Here is a 21,121-nt window from a genome sequence, read left to right on the forward strand (position 1 = left end):
AAAAGGCAACAGGGACATATGGGTAGGAACTGAATTACCTGGCAACAGGGTAAGAGCTGGACGGGCAGCTTTCTCCCAAAGGTGCTGGCAAAGGCCACTGTTCCTTTTCTGAGCCCTCCCTCAACAGAGACAGCAGAGGCTGGTGCCATATCTGGGTCTACATAAAACTGGCTAACATTGTTGGCCCCACCCTGGTTATTCTGAGACCCCACCCCACCCAAGCTGTTTCCAGTGGCTTCTCCATACAAAAGTCCTGTCTTGGCTCATGCTTCGTATTTTCCTAAATTCTCTCAAAGCAGCAGCAGCTGACCTCAACGTGCCCTGTACCTCTTGCTAACTGGCCCCGCTGGCAGCCGGCAGTGAGCTTGGCCTGTTCTGGGCACCTCCAAACCTAGTACAAGTAGCAGCCACCTGCAGATTGCTTCATAGTTCATGCCGGGTGGCCCCAAGCAGGGACAGGTGGTGGCTGACCTTGGACCTCCTGGGAGGCCCTAGAGCCTGCACACGTTGACCACGTCGAAAGACCACCCAACCACCTCCAAAAACAACACATTTAAGCGAATCCTATTCTGCAGAGTAGGCCCCTGCATAGCAGCTCCTCTGCTGTGGTTGTGGCCACTCCTTGTAGTCCATAAGCCTGGGAGTAAACCCCTCCCACTGTTGTGCCAACAGCTATCAAGGCTCAACTACAACAGGAAGGTGCACAGAGACCACGGGGTTGGGGGTGGGAGGAGTACTTGTAATGCCCAGCTCAGGTGACTGAGGAGGCTGTACCACTGGACCAATAGGACACCTACTACATAAGGCCACTCTACCAAGCCTGGGAGATGTAGCAGCTCTAGCTAATACATAGAAACAAACGTAGGGAGACAGCCAAAATGAAGAGACAAAGAAAGATGTCCCAAATGAAAGAACAGAACAAAATTCCAGAAAAAGAACTAAACAAAATGTAGACAAGCAATCTGCCAGATGCAGAACTCAAAACACTGGTTATAAGGATGCTCAATGAACTTAGGGAAAGAGTAGAAGTTAGTAGGAACTTAAAAAAAAAAAAAAGGGACAGAAAGTATAAAAGTAGAAATAAAAAACATAAAAAAGAACCAGTCAGAAATGAATAATACATTAACTGATACGAAGAATACATTATAGTGCCCTAGCCAGTTTTGCTTAGTGGTTAGAGTGTCGGCCCATGGACTGAAGGGTCCCAGGTTTGATTCTGGCCAAGGGCATGTACCTCAGTTGCAGGCTCAATCCCTGGCCCCAGCTGGCATGCGAGGAGGCAGCCAATCAATGTCTCCCTCTTATATTGATGTTTCTATTGCTTTCTCTCTCTCTCCTCATTCCACTCTCTCTGAAAAAGCAATGGGAAAAAAATATCCTTGAGTGAGGATTAAAAAAAAAATTTTTTTTTTAAAAAAGGAATACATTATAGGGAATCGACAATGGAGTAGATAAAGCAGAGGATCAAATCAGAGATTTGGAAGATGAGGAAGCAGAAAATACCCAAGAAACACAGCAAAAAGAAAAAAAAGAGGATAGTATAAGGAGCCTCTGGGACAACTTCAAAGGGACAAACATTCCCATCATGGGGGTGCCAGAAGGGGAAGAGAGAAAGGAAGGAATTGAAAACCTATGTGGAAAAGTAATGATGGAAAACTTCCTTAACCTGGTGAAGGAAACAGACATACAAGTCCAGGAAGCACAGAAAGTCCCAAACAAGATAAACCCAAAAAGGCCCACACCAAAACACATCATAATTAAAATGCCAAAGGTTAAAGACAGAGAGAGAATCTCCAAAGCAGCAAGAGAAAAGCAGTTATTTACAAGGGAGCTCCCATAAGACTCAGCTGATTTCTCAACAGAAACTTCGCAGGTCAGAAGCAACTGGTAAGAAATATTCAAAATGATAACAAGCAAGGATCTACAATCAAGATTACTCTATCCAACAAAGCTATCATTTAGAATCAAAGGACAAATAAAGATCTTCCCAGACAAGAAAAAGCTAAAGGAATTCATCACCACCAAACTAGTATTATAAGAAATGTTAGGTCTTAAGAAGAAAAAAGATAAAAAATATAAATAAAATGTCAATGAATACATGTCAACAATTACTTTAAATACAAATGGGTTACATGCTCTAATCAAAAGACATGGAGGCTGAATGGATAACAAGATCTTTACAAATGCTGTCTACAAGAGACTCACTTTAGATCGAAAGACACACACAAACTGAAAGTAAAGGGATGGAAAAAGATATTTCATGAAAAGAAAAACAAACAAAAAAGCTGGGGTAGCAATACATACACCAGACAAAAAACTTTAAAACAAAGGCTATATAATGAGAGACAAAGAAGGACCCAGTAAGTCCACTTCTGGGTATTTATCCTAAGAAACCCAAAACACTAAATTGCAGTATTATTTACAACAGCCAAGATATGGAAGTAACTTAAATGTCCATCAATAGATGAATGGATAAAGAAGTAGTTCATATATAGGGTGTCCCAAAAAATATATATACACACACTTTGAATAATTATAAAGGCAGTTTTTATTAAAATACATTTCATTTTCAAAATTGAGCTATCAGCTGTTAAAGTGTGTATACAATGGAATATGACTTAGCCATAAAAAAGAATGAAATCTTGCCATCTGCAAAAACACGGATGGACCTAGAGTGTATTATGCTACAAGAAATAAGTCAGACAGAGAAAGACAAATACCATAAAATTTTACTTATATGTGGAACCCCAAACAACAAAATAAACAAGACAGAAACAAACTCATAGATACAGAGGACAAACAGATGGTGGCCAGATGGAAGAGGAGTTGGGAGGATCGGTAAGTAAGGGAACAAACTGGCAGTTATAAAGAGTCAAGGGATGTAAAGCACAGAGTAGGAAATATAGTCAATAATACTGTAATAACTATGTATGGTGTCAGATAGGTACTAGATTTATCAGTGAGATCACTTAGTAAGTTATATAATGTCTAATCACTGGGTTACACACCTGAAGCTAATAATATTGTATGTCAACTGTAATTGAAAAATAAACTATTTAAAGTAAAAAAAAATATATGCACAATATGGATGATTCTTGCAATGCCAAATAAAAGAAATCAGATACAAAAGAATACATACTCTATGGTTTTATTTCTATAAAGTACAAAATCAGGCAAACTTATCTACATGTTAGCTGTCAGGATAATGGCTACTCTGGTGGGTAGGGGTAGGTAGTGACTGAAAGGAAGCACAAGACAGACTTCTTTTTCTTGACCTGGGCACTAATTACCTAGGTATGCTCAGTTTGCAATAACCCTTTGGGCAGAACAATTAAGATATGTGCACTTGGCCCTGGCCGGGTGGCTCAGTTGGTTGGCGCATCCTCCCATGCATCAAAAGATTGCACGTTTGATCCCCAGTTGGTGCATAGGAGGAAGTTGGTCAGTGTCTTTCTGTCTCTGTCTCCCTGCCCCTCTCTAAAATACATTTTTAAAAAATCTTAAAAAAAGTACTTTTATAAATGTCCAGGAACAAAAGGCATACTTGGGAAAACACACACACACACACACTCTCTCTCACTCAGACTTCTAACTTGTAAGCTCCCTACTGTATTACAGGTTCCTCTGAGAAAAGGACTGAAGTCTTACATTTTTATTCCAGCAAGTGCTTAACAAACTATTTGTTGAGTCACTCCATTTAAGCCGACAAATATCTACCGCTGATTGATGGCCACCAAAACCCATCAAAATAAACTCTCCACCTCATACTCGTTAGAGTGGATACTATTAAAAAAAAAAAATTGTTGACAAGGATATTGAGAAATTGGGACCCTTGTGCACTGATGCAAATGTAAAATGGTGAAGCTGCTTCAAAAAACAGTATGGTATTTTTTCAAAAAATTAAACATAGAATTACCGTATGATCTGGCAATTCCACTTCTGGGTAGCCAGCCAAAGAATTGAAAGCAGGGTCTTAAAGAGGTATTTATACATGTATGTTTATAGCAATATTATTCACAATAACCAAGAGGTAGAAGCAATCCAACTGTCCACTGGTAACAAGGAAGAAATTCTTGCAACAATACAGATGAACTTGAGGACATTATACTTACTTATTTGAGGTACCTAGAGTAGTCAAGTTCATAGAGACAGAAAATAGAATGGTAGTTGCCAGAGGCTGAGAGGAGGGGAGAACGGAGAGTTTGGTTAATAGATATAGAGTTTCAGTTTTGCAGGATGAAAAAGTTCTACCAATCTGTTGTATAACAATGTGAATATACTTTACATAACTGTATACTCAAAAATGGTTAAGACTAACTTTTATGTCATGTGCATTTTACTGTAATTAAAAAACAAATTTAAAACTCCAAAACGAGCTTCACAGTTATCTGCTTAAACAGGTGTACCCCTGAGTCATTCATTTCAATGCTTTATTCTCTAGCCCATTTTGGGACGTAGGAAAAATTGCTCTAAGGATTACATAGTGGTTTAGTTGATGCAGTTATTTCAACAATCAAAAGACAAGATCCCTGTTTCAAAAAGTGAAATAAAATTCTGAGAAGTTAAATGACATGCTCTAAGTCACCCAGCTATTAGTCCCAGAGCTGAGATTTAAAATGCAATTTCTAAATTCATAAATGAGACATGTTCCCTGCTGCTTTTAAAGAGGGTTACATGCCCTAGCCAGTTTGCACAGTGGTTAGAGCATTGGCCCTGGGACTGAAGGGTCCCAGGTTGGATTCTAGCCAAGGGCACATACCTTGGTTATAGGCTCGACCCCCAGCCCAGGTGGGGTGTGTGAGGCAACCAATCGATGTGTCTCTCTCACATCAATCCAACCCCCCCTTCCACTTTCTCTGAAAAGCAATGGAAAAAATATCCTTGGGTGAGGATTAAAATAAATAAATAGGCTTACAGTTCAGTGAGGAACTTAGTTCTTCCTTCATTTAGGTATTCAAATAATATACAGAAATGAATGTAAATGTCACAAGAAGGTGAAAACTATGAGGACAGCATAGAGCTAGCCAGCCTCAAATGGACTGATACTATTATATCTGCCAAGCTGGATGAAATTCTCTCCCCCCAGGAATCAGGTTCAGAGAACTGAAAACACATACACCTTGGGGAAGCTTGGGTCAGCTCTCTTAGCTAAGTGCATGGGGAAGTGGTAAAAAATAAAAGGAAAAAAAAAACCCTAGCTGTGCAGACATGCAGGGTGCAAGATTTTATAAATGTAAAGGAGGGAGGTAGGTGCCTTCATCTATTTTCTAGGTCCTGGTTGCAACCATACCTGAAGCTTTAACTGTACTTCCTCCTTTCCCCTTGGTAGCATGAAAAGACCCCTGGATCTTAATCATAAACTCAGTATCTACAAGGTAGTGCCTGAAACACTCCAGGACTCGACTCTACGTTTCACTCAGCCAGCTCCAAGTCATTCTCCAGGTCCCAGCTTAACACCACTTCCTCCAGGAAATCCTCCCAGACTACTCATCAAATTTAGTCCACCTTTTATACCCTCCGGTAGCACTCTGCACCACATCATACTCAGTAAATGTTATTACTTTCCTGTTGGACTGTAAATACCAGAGTAAAAACCACTTCTGTTCACTACTTTAATCCTACCACCTAGCACATAAATCAGGTACATGCTTAATATTAGTAAATTTAAAAAAAAATCAGGAAACTAGTAGAGGTAAGTAGGAGTGAGAAGAAATCAATAGTCCCCTCCGGATAAAAAACTAAGTTGCTCTGACCCTATGGCGCTCATCCCTTCCAGGTATTCAGTTTTTCCCTCTTCACCCTCCTCAACAGGCTCAAGTCAACTCTGACAATCATTATTTTATACTTCGGTGCCAATGGAGGAACATAGGCTATATGCAGGAAGCATGTTTCCAGGCAGCTTGGAGTAACAGAGGAAGATCTATAGTAATTAAAAAACAAATCACAGGTTTTGGGGTCTAAACAAATCTCAGTTCTGCTTTGTATTTATTGGCTGTGAACCTTGGACAAGTTACCTATGAGGTGGTTTCCTTTTTTTTTTAAATATATTTTTATTGATTTCAGAGAGAGGAAGGGAGGATAGATAGAAGAAACATTAATGATGAGAGAGAGCCATTGATCGGCTGCCTCCTGCACGCCCCCTAGTGAGGATCGAGTCCACAACTCAGGCATGTGCCCAGACTGGGAATCAAACTGCGATCTCCTAGATCATAGGCTGATGTTCAAACACTGAACCACACTGGCCAGGCAAGACCTGGTTTCCTTATCTGTAAAGTGAAAAAAATAATATTTGAAAGATGAGGATGAAAATGAATTTCACACCATATCACCTAAAGCAAAGGCTTGCAGCAAATGTTGGTGTTGGTCATGGCATATCTCATGCAGACCCTCATCCCTACATACCACTTCCTAGCTCCTACAGGCCATAGGCTTGGAACCCAGAGTCTGCCCTACAACTGAGAATCTGAGAGGTACCTTAGAAGACATCTATCCTGTTGGCTTTCTAATATATAGGAGCCCCAAGAATGAATTAAGAAAAGAGAAGCAAAAAGGGGTAAACAGCACCTCAGGTTTAGGCACATAGGTCGGTGAAGCAAACTGGATGTAGGGAGGAGAAGTTCTGGATATTTATTGGAAAATCAATTTTGTTTTTTATAACTTAGTAAGTACATTAATGTAAGGTGAGAAATAAATTTTATATATGGTTCCTGGGAAAACCCAACTTGGATGCTTTTCATAAAAATGTTTTTATAAACACTTGAAAACTGAGAACATACAGATTAAATTCATGGGAATCACCCTAGCTAGCTTCTAGTTTGGCTCAGTGGATAGAACATCTGCCTGCAGGCTGAAGGGTCCTGGGTTCAATTCTAGCCAAAGGCACATACCTCTCCATCCCTGGCCCCAGTTGGGGCATGTGCAGGAGGCAACCAATCAATGTGTCCCTCTCACATCGATGTTTCTCTTTCTTTCTCTCTTTCCCCCTTCCACTCTCTCTGAAAAGCAGTGGAAAAAATAACCTCAGGTAAGGGTTAAAAAAAGTTTCATGGGAATGGTGTATCAGTTATGGCTAACCACCATGAGTACATTATTTGGGATGTTATAAATATCAAATTTAATTTTGTTCTGAATTTTATTTGCACTCAAAACTCTGTTTAGAAACACTGGATTTTCTGTTACTCATGTAAGTTGGTCTCCTCACATCTTTGAGCTCCAAAAAGCATACAAGAGACTACTTTATTAAAAATTAACAGTTAACAAGCAAAACTAAAAATCTGAATCCAGATCTGTTCCCAAGTCTTGAGCTTTTAAAGATAATACAGTGGTACCTCGGTTTTCGAATGTCTCCGTTGACAAACATTTCGGTTTACAAATGCTGTAACCCGGAAGTAAATGCTTCGGTTTCAAACACGCCTTGCAAGTCGAACATGCCGCACAGCTTCCGCTGAGGGCAAGATCCTGAGGCCTAGCTGTCGACTGTTGATCCCTCGGTTTTTGACCATTTCAGAACTCAAACGGTCTCTGGAACGGATTGCACTCAAAAACCGAGGTACTACTGTACATACTACTGGTGGCCTTGCCTTTCAAACAGGTGGTGCAAATACCCAGTCAAGTTCCAGGGAGGGAGGAAGGTAGCAGTATAGCAGGGAGTAATAAAGGCAAGTTACAGAGCCGATGAGCCTTAAAGGAAGGCAGGACTTGAATAGGGTCCAGAGTCTCTCGAAGGTGGACTGGAGGGGTGTACTACTGGTATCTTGACAAATACTCCCGGACAGGGGAGTAAAGACACACCCAAAGTACCTCTAGATAAGCAGAAAGAGTAGCACAATGGGCAGAAAGCATAAGAGACAAAGGGGAATACAATTCACAAAATTTGATGAGAAAGAGGGCCATCCTTTAATGGCTCTCACCTATAACATCAAATCCAAACTCCTTAGTACACAATGTCCTTCAGGACTTGGCCTTGCCCATCCCAGCTGTCTCAACCCCACCTTTCTCCCTAAGGCACCCTATACTTCTGCCATCCCAAACAACTTGTGGTTTTCTTGACCTGATGTGCTGTTTTCAAATTTCTGTGCTTTTGCATGTATATTTTCCTCTACCTAGAATGCACTTCTCAAAGCTAACTCCTAGTCATACATTAACACCCAGCTCAGAAGTATGTGAAGCCATACAAAGACAACCCCATGCCATGCAGGCCTTTTTTCTCACAGCACTTCACAGATTCCTGTATAGCACTGGTATATTCTCTGCATTATTGCCCAACTCCACCCCACTATTTGGACTAAGAGCTATTAAAGAGCAGGGAACATGTGAATCCTGGCACATAAAAAGGTGCTCAATAAATGTTTTCTGAGTGAATGACCTTGCATGAAAGGTTTTTAAAACGACTAAACAGTGATACAAGCAAAAGCAGACAATAGCTATTTTCTGTTATTGGAAGCATATATTTTTTTCAACTCTGATCTTTGGTTGAGTGTCACTTAGAAACTACACAGACTGGGATGCTCTATTACTTCCTAGCTGTGCGTCCTTGGGCAAGTTAACTAACCTCTCTCATCTCCTCACTTACAAAGTAACCACCGTTGTAGTGTGGTTATGAGGATTAAAGAATGTTAATATTTTAAAAAACAAAACAAAGTGCTGACTACATGGTAGGTCTACTAGTTTGTCATAATCACGAAAACCTTAAATAGAACAGGATATTGTACTATCGGAAATGTGATCAGAATGAAATTTTGGTTGGAACCATCTGTTTTTTTTGGGGGGAGAGTTGAAAGTCAACAAATCCAACAGCTCTGTCTTCAAGCTGCTTTGTTTGCTCTATAAGTATTCTTATTCAATACCAGTCCCTTAATGCCCACTATTTCCCTTGGTTCCTTTGATAATGCGCACTCAGGGTTCTCTGGTCTTTCTGAACACACTTCCTCTGTCCTCTTCTGTAACTTGTCCTCTATTGACACCTAAAGTCAGGCATTCCTTTGGCTAAGTTTTCACATTTTTCCTCATCTTGTCCACTCTCAAGGCTTCAATTAGTATCTTTATGGAGATAGCCCTATAACCTCTCAGTCATATTCAGAAAGTGTTTCAAGTTTAACTTATCCAAAGTAGGTATTTCTTATCTTAGTTAATTAGATAATCAAGTGTACAGCTTCAATTTCTCCTCTCGTACCTTTTCTTTTTTTCCTGATTCTTATGCATCTCACCAGTCCTCAGGTTCCTCTTCCTTTGCCTACCTCTTAAAGTGTTTGCCAGAGTTAACTTCTTCAGTCTTTCCATTCTACCTCAGTGGCTCTTAACCTTTCTGGGATAATGGGCCCCTTTGAAAATCTATTGAATGCTATGGATTGTTTACTAAACGGATGAACACACCCAACATCTGTTTGCAATTTCACCTAACCAATGACCTCAAATAAGAATCTGTGCCCATCCACATAAGACTAAAACTTATACAAATTTTCATCTCCAGGTTCTACTTCCTTGTTACAAATTTCAAGATGCCTTCTGTATATAGCCTAAATGGCCAACAGGCACCACAAATTTAATCTGAACCAGAACTCACTATTTCTCCCTAACAAACCTGCTCTACCTCTGGTAGTCCTTCTTGGATAATGGCACTACCATCCTCCAAGGGTCCCAAGCAGTGGAATTAACAACTATGCCCATACTCTTGTCTTAAAAATTCCTCTCAAATCCAAACCCCACCTCTCCCAGCCTCTTACCCTTTAAGATCTCATCATTTGCTTCTTCCCATACTTGGCCATGATTAAAACTTCCTACCACTCTTCTGACAACAGCCCCCATTACTAATTCTATCTTTATAAGGTCTTATTAAGTCTCTCACCTCCATCTGCTACCTTCCACTGCCACTAGATAGTTACAATAGTCTGACTCCCCCACCTGAGTTTTTTTCTTATGTCCACCAGTGTTGATCTATCTTCCCCTAAAATTTTAAAAATGACCATGTGACTAACTGCCTCTATTCAAAAACAATGATGCTTCTCCACTGCACAAATATACAAACTCAGTTTTGCCTCTAGAGTCCTCTACAATTTGACATCCAAGATCAGATTCCATTGTTCACACTGTCACTTGTGCCTATTAGCTGTCTATCAAAATCACACTCACTCTTCAAGGCTCAATTCAAACTCTGCTCTTCATCTTTATATCCTCCACAAAATGATTAGGAAAGAGCTCTGCACAGAAAAGGTAAAATTCCTAATGAACTGATTCAGGAAATGAAAAAGAAAAGCTTGAAAATCCTTAAAATCTTCTGGAAGCATTATGTTTTTTAAAATATTGTTATTCAAATATTAACATTTCAATCAAGAAGCCCTCCATAAACCCAGCATTGCTAATCAACATTTATTAAATGTTAATAATGTGCAACATAACTGAAGTCTCACTAGGGTCCATCACTGACCTGAATATAAAAAGCTACAATCCAGAATTTTAATTCCAATTATATTTCTACTTTACTTAGGAAAGAAAAATTACAGTAAGAGGACTTGGCATTTCACCTGATAAAGACTTAGAAGGTCAAATAAGTCTACAGCAGAGATATAATTACCAGGTCTAAGTCATTTCAGACTAGTAAAAATCCTATCAGATAGAAAAACACCACCAAAAAAACCCTTTCAATTAAAATGTTCTAAACATAGCCCTGACCAGTGTGGCTCATTGGTTAGAGCGTCCACCCTGGCACAAAAGAGTGCAGGTTGGATTCCCAGTGAAGGGCGTGTACGTGGGTTGCAGGTTCGATTCCTGGCCCAGCTGGGGCACATCTGAGAGGCAACCAGATGATGTTTCTCTCTCTCTCCTCCTGCTTTCCACTCTCTCTAAAAGTCAATAGAAAAAATATCCTCGGGTGAAGACTAACAACAAAAATTGTCCTAAACCTAAAGATTGTTTCAGTCCCTATTTTAGAGGCTAATTTTTTTTAAAAAGGGACGAAAAACGTGATAGGCAATTCTGAGCCTCTGAAAATGAGACATTTACTGGCATACTTACCAGCAGGTGCAACAGCAATCACATGTATGACAGAGAAATGATGCTGCAGGCAGTACTTTCCATTACTTTCTAGTGCCTTATTTCTTTTAAGCCTGACCTAATTTAATTTCTCTTTTGGCTCCTAAGAGTCTGAGTTCATGTTAATTTCCACAGTTGTATACTGTGAAGCATTTTGCTCCTGAAGAGAATGAGAATATTCAATACTGAATTAAAATGTTTTTTTTAAATAAGAATTTTAGCTAGTCTTTCTATCTAGCTAACATACTTAGTAAAATATGCCCTCTATGACATTTCTAAAATTATGACCAAATTTGAATGTTCCTGAAATATATTTGCTTATAACAGTAAAATATGCTAGAATTGTAAAATTAGTAACACCATTTAAGGATAGCAGGGTGTAATGGCGAGAGCGGCAGCATTTGAAATAGGATCTTAGTATACAATCTCAAGTCTGACTCTTTAGTTGCATGACTTGCATGACCTTAGGAATTGGCTTTGCATCAAAATACTTTCTCACCTGAAAGTAGGATATCACCACCTTTCCCTCCCTCGAGGTGGATGTTCAAATAAAATGAGGTAATGCACCTAGCACAGTATCTGCCACTAAGTGTTCAATAAATATTAATTTTGTTCCTTCATTCGACACAAAAGACAGTCACAAGATTTAGGTGTGAAGAAGCCTACACTTCCACAAGTCTTCATCAGCATAACACATTACAGCTAGTTGGTTCTAATAAAAACAATACGGTACCCTCATTCCAAACCTTTCTGAGGGATCTGGATTAAGGTGGGGGAGCCTGCATGTGACTGCAAGAACTCCACTTAAGGCTGCCTATATATTGGCCATTAAAACATTAACAGTAAAAGTCCACAGTAATTGTGCTATACCGTCTGGATGTATTTATGCTGGTAAGAGCTCACTCGGGGTAAAGGAAAAAAACACACGAAAGTGTCAAATTAGGCCCAACGCCAAACAAATCTTCAATAAATCAAGAGAGCGATGCTGACTTACTCTTCCTGAAACGTCAACAGTACGATATTAAAATCCATTTTAAAACTTCAAGATTGAAATATTTCACAACTAACACTGTTACCACTAATGCTTTGTAGAAAGCCTGCTCAAGAGAGCACCATTAGCACTACCGAAGATGGTTAATGAAAGCCGTTCGCGGAAAACATTGGCGAGGTGAGGAAAACAGATCATTTCGGTGTTCTGGCATACAAGCCGAGGTGAACCGCTTTCACCACCAAGGCCCCTGCCACCACCGACAAGCATCTGGAGGAATTCCCGACTTTATAACCGGGTGTCAAAAAGAAGACTATCATACAGCAAATGATGGTCTTCCTGGGGGTCCTGGGTCTAAAACCGGCGCTGCGCCAGGGTCCTGGCCTCCGCCCCCCGCGTCCCTCTCCGCGGCGAATGAAGGCCGGCCCGCGAAGTGCTGTAAACACCCAAACCTCGACCGGCCCAGGGCACCGCCCGAAGCCCCGGTGCGCGGACCGCGGGGAAGCCCGGGGTCGCGTGAGCGGGGGCGCCGGGGCGCGGGAGGCCCAGGCGCGGACGAGGCCGCGGCTTCGTCCGCTGCGGCCCCGAGAGGTGGGGTGAGCGGGCGCGGCCAGGCCTGCCGGCGGACGTCGACACTCACCACACCATGCCGTAGGCGCCCTCGCCAATGTAGGAGAGGTTGGTGTAGCGCGGCCCCACGTCAAACACCTGCCCGCGGACCATCTCCGGGCCCGCTCCCGCCGCCGCCGCCGCCGCCATGTTGGCTGCCGGGCCGCCGCCGCCGCCTCCGCCGCGCTGGGCTTGACGCTCTGCGGCCGTCGCTCGGCCCACGCCGCGCCTCCCGGAGGGACTGCGCCCCCGCCGGTGCAGCTGCCGCCGTTGAGCGGGAAGGAACAAGAAGGGCGCCGCTCAGAAAAGCTTCAGAGCCCACAGCAGCTCGGACCGACTGTCTGACTGACGGGCGGGCCGGCGGGCGGAGGGCGGGGCGCACGCAGAGGAGGGCGCTGGGGCGGAGCCAAGCAGCGTGCGCGTGGATTGGCTCTCCGCGGCCTGGGGGCAGGGTTGTAGGGCCGGCGGATGCGGCGAACTCAGGGCGGAACCCGGCGGCCCGCGGCAGCAGCGGCACCGCCCTACGCGATCACGTGGGCTGGCGGGGGAGACTGCGCGGGAGGCGGCTCATGAGACTCGGGACGTCTCGGAGGCCTCGGGAAAGAACCCGCAGGACACGTTCTGATGGACGGTCGAGGGCAGGGAAAGCCCCAGAGTGCGGTCCTAATTCAGCCTGAGAGCGACCCTGGACTGCCCGTGAGCAACAGCGACGCGCCACACACGGGCTTCGGACCTGGGCCAGGCCTGTGAGAGCGTGTGGTCCCCGCAGCAACTTGCGGATACTGAGACCCGGGCAAAAACCGAAAGGGCCCAGCCGGGCGTGGCTCCCGACCTAAAGATCCAGGCGACCGGGGTTCGACTCCCGGTCAGGGCACATGCCGGGTGTTAGGGCTCCATCCCCAGCCGGGGGCGTGCAGGAGGCCGCCGATCAATGACTCTCTCACCACTGATGTTTCTGTCTCTCCGGCTCCTTTCCTCTCTCTGAAATCAATAAAGATATATTTAAAAACAAAAAAACCCGAAAGGCATGACCGAGACCTAGAAAGACATTTGCATACTGAGAAAGTGTGAAACACAAAAGGTGGGAGGATCCTATAATCAAACAGAGGTTCTTTCAACAAGTGTTTGTTGAGCCAGCTACCAAGTTAGCTGGACCTCCTCTGTCATAGAAGTTACATTCCAGGGGGAGGAGATGGACAAATCAATATGTGTAATGCTGAAGTTGCGATGAGTGCTGCGAAGAAATATAAAGCAGAGTAAAGGGTTATGGAGTACAGTAGTAAGTCCTCAACACTTTGCTGACCACAAGATAACTCTTGTCTGTACTTATATTTAAGTAATTTTAAACACCTTGCTGACTGGTTGGGATGGAAAAGTAGCTGGCCGATCCAGCGAGTTCTGGCTCGAAATAGTCGTAAGCAAGTTAACATTGTGGAAAGGTTCTGAGATGTCAAGTGAAAGAAAGTATAAGGGAACCAATTATACCACAGGCTAATTGATATAAACAAGAATTATTTCCCTACAGCATCTCATCAATCACTATAACCAATCCACCTTATTTGAAGACTTGCTGAACTAGGTTTAGACAGGAGAGAGAGACTGGGATTCAGAGACTGAGACTTAGATTGATATAGAGGGATAGAAACTTAGAGGACATATTGATATATAAATAACAAAGCTGGGAATGCTAAACCAAAGCTTCAAGATCTAGAGAAAGTGAGACATATACACTGAGGCTCAGAAGTAGTCACAACAGAGATTGAAAAACAAAAATTGGAATCCTGAAGCAGGTGAATGCCAAGAATAGCTAAGACAAGACAGAAATGACCCAGCCACTGCTTCTGAAACATTTCACATGCCATCTTCAGAGGGGAGTAAGAGTGGAAAACCCTGCATCCTGATTGCCCAACACTGTGATCTTGAAAGCAGTCAGCTCTGGACTTGCAGACATCTGCAAAGATCAACTAGTCAAACTTGAAGGTGAATAAACTTATTAAAGAGCCCCGTGGGAAAACCATATGTGGCAAATGAGAAAAGAAAGTGCTAGAATCAAAAATTACTCCTTTGAAATCTATTTAGTCCGTGAAGCAGAATCCAATTTTAGAAAACACCTAATTCTTATTCTTGGTTATAAGAGGACATTGCATCTCTTAAAAACAGGACAAGATAAATGGAGAGTACTACAAAACACCACAATAACCAAAGTCAAATTCATTGGTCAAAGTGGTAAAAAACAGATTTGACATCCGTAAAAAAACAGATGTGGAAGGGCAAATCAGTAATATGGAACATAAACAATTGAGTGATGGAATCTTTAAGAGAGAAGAAAATGGATAGAACATCATGGAGATTCAAACTATAGGCATCTCCCAAAAGGAGACAGAGCAAATAAATTAGAGGGGATAATTAAAATTGTAATAGAAGAAAACTTTCCTTAGGCCTAAAAAGATGAGGTGGAGGTCACCCTGGCTGGTTTGGCCCAGTGATAAGAGCATCAGCCTGCAGACCAAAGAGTTCCGGGTTCAACTCCTGATCAAGGGCACGTACTTGGGTTGCAGGTTTTGATCGGTCGCCCGGGTCAGAGGTGTGTGTGGGATGTAGGGGAGGCAACCAATGGATTTGTCTCTCTCACATCAATGTTTCTCTTTCTCTCCCCGCCTTTCCCCTTCCCTCCCTCCCACTCTCTCTGAAAACCCAATGGAAAAGTCCTCCAGTGAGGATTTAAAAGAAAAAAGATCTGAGGTGGAGATTGAAAATTGAGTTCACTGGGATCCAAAAGCAGTAAGCACAAACCAACTTCAAGACATAATCTAGGAAAATTCTTAAATTTCAAGGATAAAGAACAAACACAGTATCCAATCAAAAAAAAAAAAATTATTTACAAAAAAGCTAAAAACTTTTTTTTCTTTTTTCAGATTCCTCCTCTGTAGTAGTTAAATGCCCAAAACAACAGGGAGCAGGATAGACAGAGCTCTGAGGTGCAGGCTGTAATCCTCAGAGGTTTCCTTCCCTCCATGCCTTAATTCCTCCCAGATTTTTAACCATTGCTCAGAATCTCTCTCCTAAACCCCGTCCAGGTCAGCATGTCCCCCTGGACAGCTCAATGTGACAGGCCACAGATGCTCCAGCTCGGCATACCCAAACTGCCAGTGGTTAACTGTACGTGCTCTGCATTCACGCTGCCGGAGGGTTTGAATCTTGCCTGCTCCACTTAATACCTGTATGACCTTGTTCTTCAGTTTCCTCCTCTTCAGAGAATACGTTTGTGGTACGGAATAAATAAGACAGCATAGGTAAGGAGCCTGGTGCATAGTGAGTCCCCAGTACATGTTATCTGTGGTTATTATCTGCCCCACCCAAACCTGTTCATCCTGTGTCTGTGATTAGCATCACCTTCACTCACACTCATGCTGGAAGTTTGGGTACGATCCTTAAGAACTTATTTTACCCCCCTGCTAACCCCTCCCCTACCCAACCAAACACAGACTCTTGTAAAATGTATTTCTTTAATATTTCTGAAATCATTGCTACTCAAAACGTGGTTTCCAAACCAGCAGCACCAGCATTCTATAAGGGTTTGTTAGGAATGCAGCGCCTCAGGCCCCACCTCAGACCTACTAAATCAAGATCTGCATTTTAACAAGATCCAGGTGGTTCTTACTAAACTTTGAAAAGCCCTGTTTTAAATATATTCACTTTATTTCCACTGCCCTTCTGCCGCTTAAAGCCTGCTGTGTCACCCTCTTACCTAGGCTGCCCTAGTAGCATTCAGTGTTGCCCATCTCCAGTGACCTCTCCTTATTCATACCCAGTCTTCCCATAACACAATTGACAATATCATTCCCCTTCTTTTTTTTTTTATAATTTTTTAAATTTTTATATCTTTATTGATTTCAGAGAGAGGAAGGGAGAGGGAGAGAGAGACAGAAACATCAATGATGAGAGAGTCATTGATCAAGCCCACAACCCAGGCATGTGCCCTGACCAGGAATCGAACCCTGATCACCTGGATCCTAGGTCGACGCTCAACCTCTGAGCCATGCCCGGTTGGGCTCATTCCCCTTCTTAAAGCAACTCAGTGGCTCCCAGTGCTCTCAGAGTGAGGACGTGGCTGAGCATCCCTGCACTCCAACTCCTTTTATTCGGCCCTTCCATGGTCCAGCAGAACTAAACCACTTTCAGTTTTCTCTTGTGTTCCAGTCCTAGCACGTACCAATCTCTCTCCACTCTCCCAGCATTTGTGGACATTTTAGAGCTACCACACTGTCATGGCATGATGCACCTGACAGCTGATTTTCTCCAGAGAACTTCTCTTGACTGGTTCCATGGGCACTAAGCAACCTTGTAATTAGAGATCGGCATCATTTGTGGTTTTCTGATAAAGTACACTTACCAGAAGACAACCCTGTTCAGGTCCTGTGGCAATTACTGCTCATTCTAAGATGGGTTTTAGTTATATATCAGTCTCTACCGAGTCAGATTAGCATGAGCCAGGTATAGAGGGAAAAATGATCTAGCTACAGGGACAACAACAAATTTCTGGAACCACAAAGGTGAGAACTAGGCTCTGGAACACTGAAACCAAACTAAGCCACTATCAAAGCATTATACTCAGATGGCTAGCTGGCCACCTGAATGTCTTCCCTATTGTCTTTCTAGGGTGGTCACAATTCACAGATCTGTAGAATCTTAGAGAACAATGGACATCTGCCCGGCAGGGCGTGGCTCAGCGGTTGATTGTTGACCTAGGATCCAGGCGATCGGGGTTCGATTCCCACTCAGGGCACATGCCCCGGTTGTGGTCTCGATCCCCAGTTGGGGGCGTGCAGAAGGCAGCCAATCAATGACTCTTTCATCACTGATGTTTCTATCTCTCTTTCCCCTCTCCTTTCCTCTCTCTGAAATCAATAAAGACATATTTTTTAAAAAATGAAAGAAAACAATGGACATCTGTTATTTTTGCCTGCACAACATTGCCTTTTCCTCCCTCTGGCAGCACAACCCAATTTTCCATCGGTGAAGTGTCTCCTCTGCACTCTCGTGAATAAGCATGTGACCCAGGGCTCCCCAATCAGAGTCACAGACAGTTCAAAGGATGAGCATGTGAGCTGATCCGGGACAATGACTCTCAACCCAGACTTTTTAAGAAACAATTGGGGAAGGGCGTCTTCCCTTTCTGCTGGGGTGCTAGGTCAGTGAGTATGAGTCTGGGGCTAAACATACCATGATGCGAGCAATGCTCTCTGAGAATGATGGTGATACAGGAAAAACAGAGTCCAGAGTTGGAGACAATTTTCTGATGACATAGTTTGAGACTCCATTCGGCTGAGCCTGGACTTTACAGGCTCAGCTGAATATATTCTCTTTTTTTACTGAAGTCAACTTGACTTAGGTTTCTGTCATTTGAAACCACAGAGTTTCTGACTAATACACTACCTAATTAACTCCCTTTTCTGCAAAAATTGCTCAGAATTGTACAGTAAATCACCAAGACATGAATCAGAAACTCATGAATGATGAAATGAGAGAAAAGAACTGGCAATGAGCCTTGAAACAAGCTAAAGATAGAGAGATAACTGACTAAAAGCACCACTCAGTATAGACTGATGCTGATAGGTTGAAATGATTGTTACTATGGTAACAAACAAAATGCAAAAGAAAAAAATTGAGCAAGAGGATTTTTTTAAATAGCAGGGTTTTAAACCTCAGATTAATGCAATAAAAACTAGAGAGGGAGGAAGCAAGGCACACTAGGTCTTGTTTTACATAAAATAAAGATAAAAGTTATTTTTTAAAATAGTATAATTTTATGTTATTTCAGTCTATAAAGCTTTTTTGTGGCACAAAAAGCTTTATGACTACCATATAAATTATGACTAAAGATAAAGGGGAAAATGTAATTTACATAGCAAAAATAAAGAAATGCACTAGACACTTTCCTCACAATATAAATGGAAAAGAAATGGCAAAGAGTCATAAAAACAGTATCAAAACACCAGAAAATTCGATGATGGAAAGTTAGACAAGGTGTAACAAATAAGACAAGTGTAAATAAGAAAATGTAAATAACTAAAATCCCTATATAAATATATGAAAATCTCAGATCAGATCAAAGGGAAGCTCTGAAGATGTACTGTTGTTAAAAAAAGATGTGCCAAAAAATATATATAATAAAAAAAGCATTGTGAAATAAAATGCATCAAATGACATAGCAACATAAAACAATAAACAAAAATCTTTAGAAATACAATACAACCAATAGAAACACAGTTATAGTAAAATATATTACCACTATCGGACTGTGATATATAAAGTAAACAAAAATAGAGATGAGTGAAACAACAGGATTAATAAGATATAAAAGTACATGCTGAGTTCTACACCTATATAAAATACAAAAAGTATCCTACACTGGGCCACAAAAACTTTTAATAAACTCAAATAAGCAAATCTTATTCAAGTCAAATCCTCTGATCATAGCACAATTTAACAAATAAGTACACAAACTTAAATTTTAAAATCTCCAGCCAGTGGGAAATTAACAAACATTTTAAATAATGTTTCAGTCAGGGAGGAAATATGAACACAATAACATACCCTGGAAAATCAAGAAAATAAGATGACTGCTTCTGAAAGCTTAGAGGGCGATTTTGTTAGTATTAGGTTGAAGGCTGGGCTGGTTGCTGGCACCAGCTGTTTTTCATCTCCTTTTCTAGGTTCCTCTTATCTGTCTATTCCTTGAATTTCAATGTCTCCTACTTGCCAGTTAGCAGCTTTCAGCTGTAGGCCCAGAAAACCTTGAATCAAACAGGGCCAGGACTAGGATGAGGCAAGTAAGGGACACAGCTAGAGTGCAAGATTTAAGGAACTGCTCACTCTCAGGGTGGTGCAAGTGCAGCATTAATACCCAAGGGCAAGCACTTCCTTAAGCATTGCATCCTAGGCTCCTCAGTTGCCTCACCCAAACCCTGTCCCTGCCAAACTAAATTGGTATAAACAGTTGGGACCTGTACTTTCTCATCTAACAAGACCCCACAGATAAGGCTGTGGCTCCTCTTTGCCTTGCTAGGCTCTGCATATTCTGGGCATCATCTCCAGGCCGCAGCAGTTCCAGACCATACTGGGTGCCACACTATTCAAAGGCAGAAAGGCACTGCCTCTTTGGGAGTCTCCTTAGGAGTGATGAACCTCTTCAGAAGTCACCCAGCAATCTTTTCCTCATACCTCATTGGCAGACTGAGTCACATGCCAACCCCATCTAATCATCATCAAGAAGAATGTGACCACCATGAGTGTCTTAGGCCATCAAGGTCCAGCCTTGGAACCTGGCTTGGTTGGTCAGAGGATTGTCCAGTGCACCAAAAGTTTGCAGGTTCAAAACCCATGTGGTCATTTAGAGGCAAGAACAGAATGGGAATCTAACTCTGTATCTTGTTCCTTAAAAAAAGTCACCAATGATCAATACACACATAAGGTGCTCGCCTTCTCAGGTAACCAAGGAAATGCAAACTGAGACCACAAGGAGATGCCATTTTACATTCATTACATTGACAAAAATTTAAGCCTGATGAAGCAAGTGCTGGAGAGGTTGGGAAACAGAGGACACTCTATGCACTGCCATCTGCATGGCACAAGCCCTTTGCACGACCCTGTCAGGTGGGTAAAGAAGCAGCAACAGGTTGCCTCCTGGTTGTGCACCTGGCACAATGCTCTACCACTGCTGTCCTGAAATACCTACTAACTTATCAAAGGGCCTGTGTTTTGATTTGCATTGGGCCTTGTAAATTCCATGGCCAGTCTGTCCCAGCGTTTTCACTCCTTGGTATATGCCCAAGAAATTCTTGTATATGGGTGCTCGGTGACCTGATGAGAATGTTCATAGCAGCTATTTCTGCAAAAAGCCAGAAACCCATACAACATGGATGAATCCGAGAAGCAGAACACTGACTGACGAAAACATGAAGTAAAACACATACAGCAAAAAATTGTAAAGTCTTTTCATGTTTTTATCTTCATTACTTTTCTATCTTTTTCTAAAAAGACAAGCAAAATGAGTATTGTTTACAACAGCCAAGATATGGAAGCAACCCAGTGCCCATCAATAGACAAGTGGATAAAAAATTTGTGGTACATATATGACAGAATATTATTTGGCCATAAAAAAGAATAAATTCTTACCATTTGTGACATCATGGACCTAGAAGGTATTATGCTAAGTGAAATAAGTCAGAGAAAGAAAAACACTATATAATTTCACTTATATGTGGAATATAAACAACAAAATGAACAAAATTGTAGCAGACTCATAGAGAGCAAACTGGTGGTTGCCAGAGGGTGAGAGGGGTTGGGGGATTAGGTGAAAGAGGTGAAGGAATTAAGAAGTACAAATTGGTAGTTACAAAATAGTCATGGGGATTAGGTAAAGCACAGGGAATATAGTCAGTAATATTGCAATAACTATGAATGGCATCAGTTGAGGTATTGGAAATACCAAGG

General features: G+C 42.0%; 1 protein-coding gene across 1 annotated transcript in view; it reads right to left on the reverse strand.

Annotated features, from left to right (window-relative positions):
* MAPK1 (mitogen-activated protein kinase 1) overlaps positions 1-12,775 on the reverse strand; it is a 59,949-nt gene extending 47,174 nt beyond the window's left edge. Inside the window, exon 1 of the mRNA XM_087828519.1 lies at positions 12,657-12,775. Within this exon, the coding sequence (XP_087684645.1) occupies positions 12,657-12,775 (119 nt within the window). The remainder of the gene's footprint in view (positions 1-12,656) is intronic.
* Positions 12,776-21,121: the final 8,346 nt, after the last annotated feature.

Source organism: Miniopterus natalensis, chromosome 20 (genome assembly GCF_054644295.1).
Source record: "Miniopterus natalensis isolate mMinNat1 chromosome 20, mMinNat1.hap1, whole genome shotgun sequence".
Taxonomy (NCBI): Eukaryota; Metazoa; Chordata; class Mammalia; order Chiroptera; family Miniopteridae; genus Miniopterus; species Miniopterus natalensis.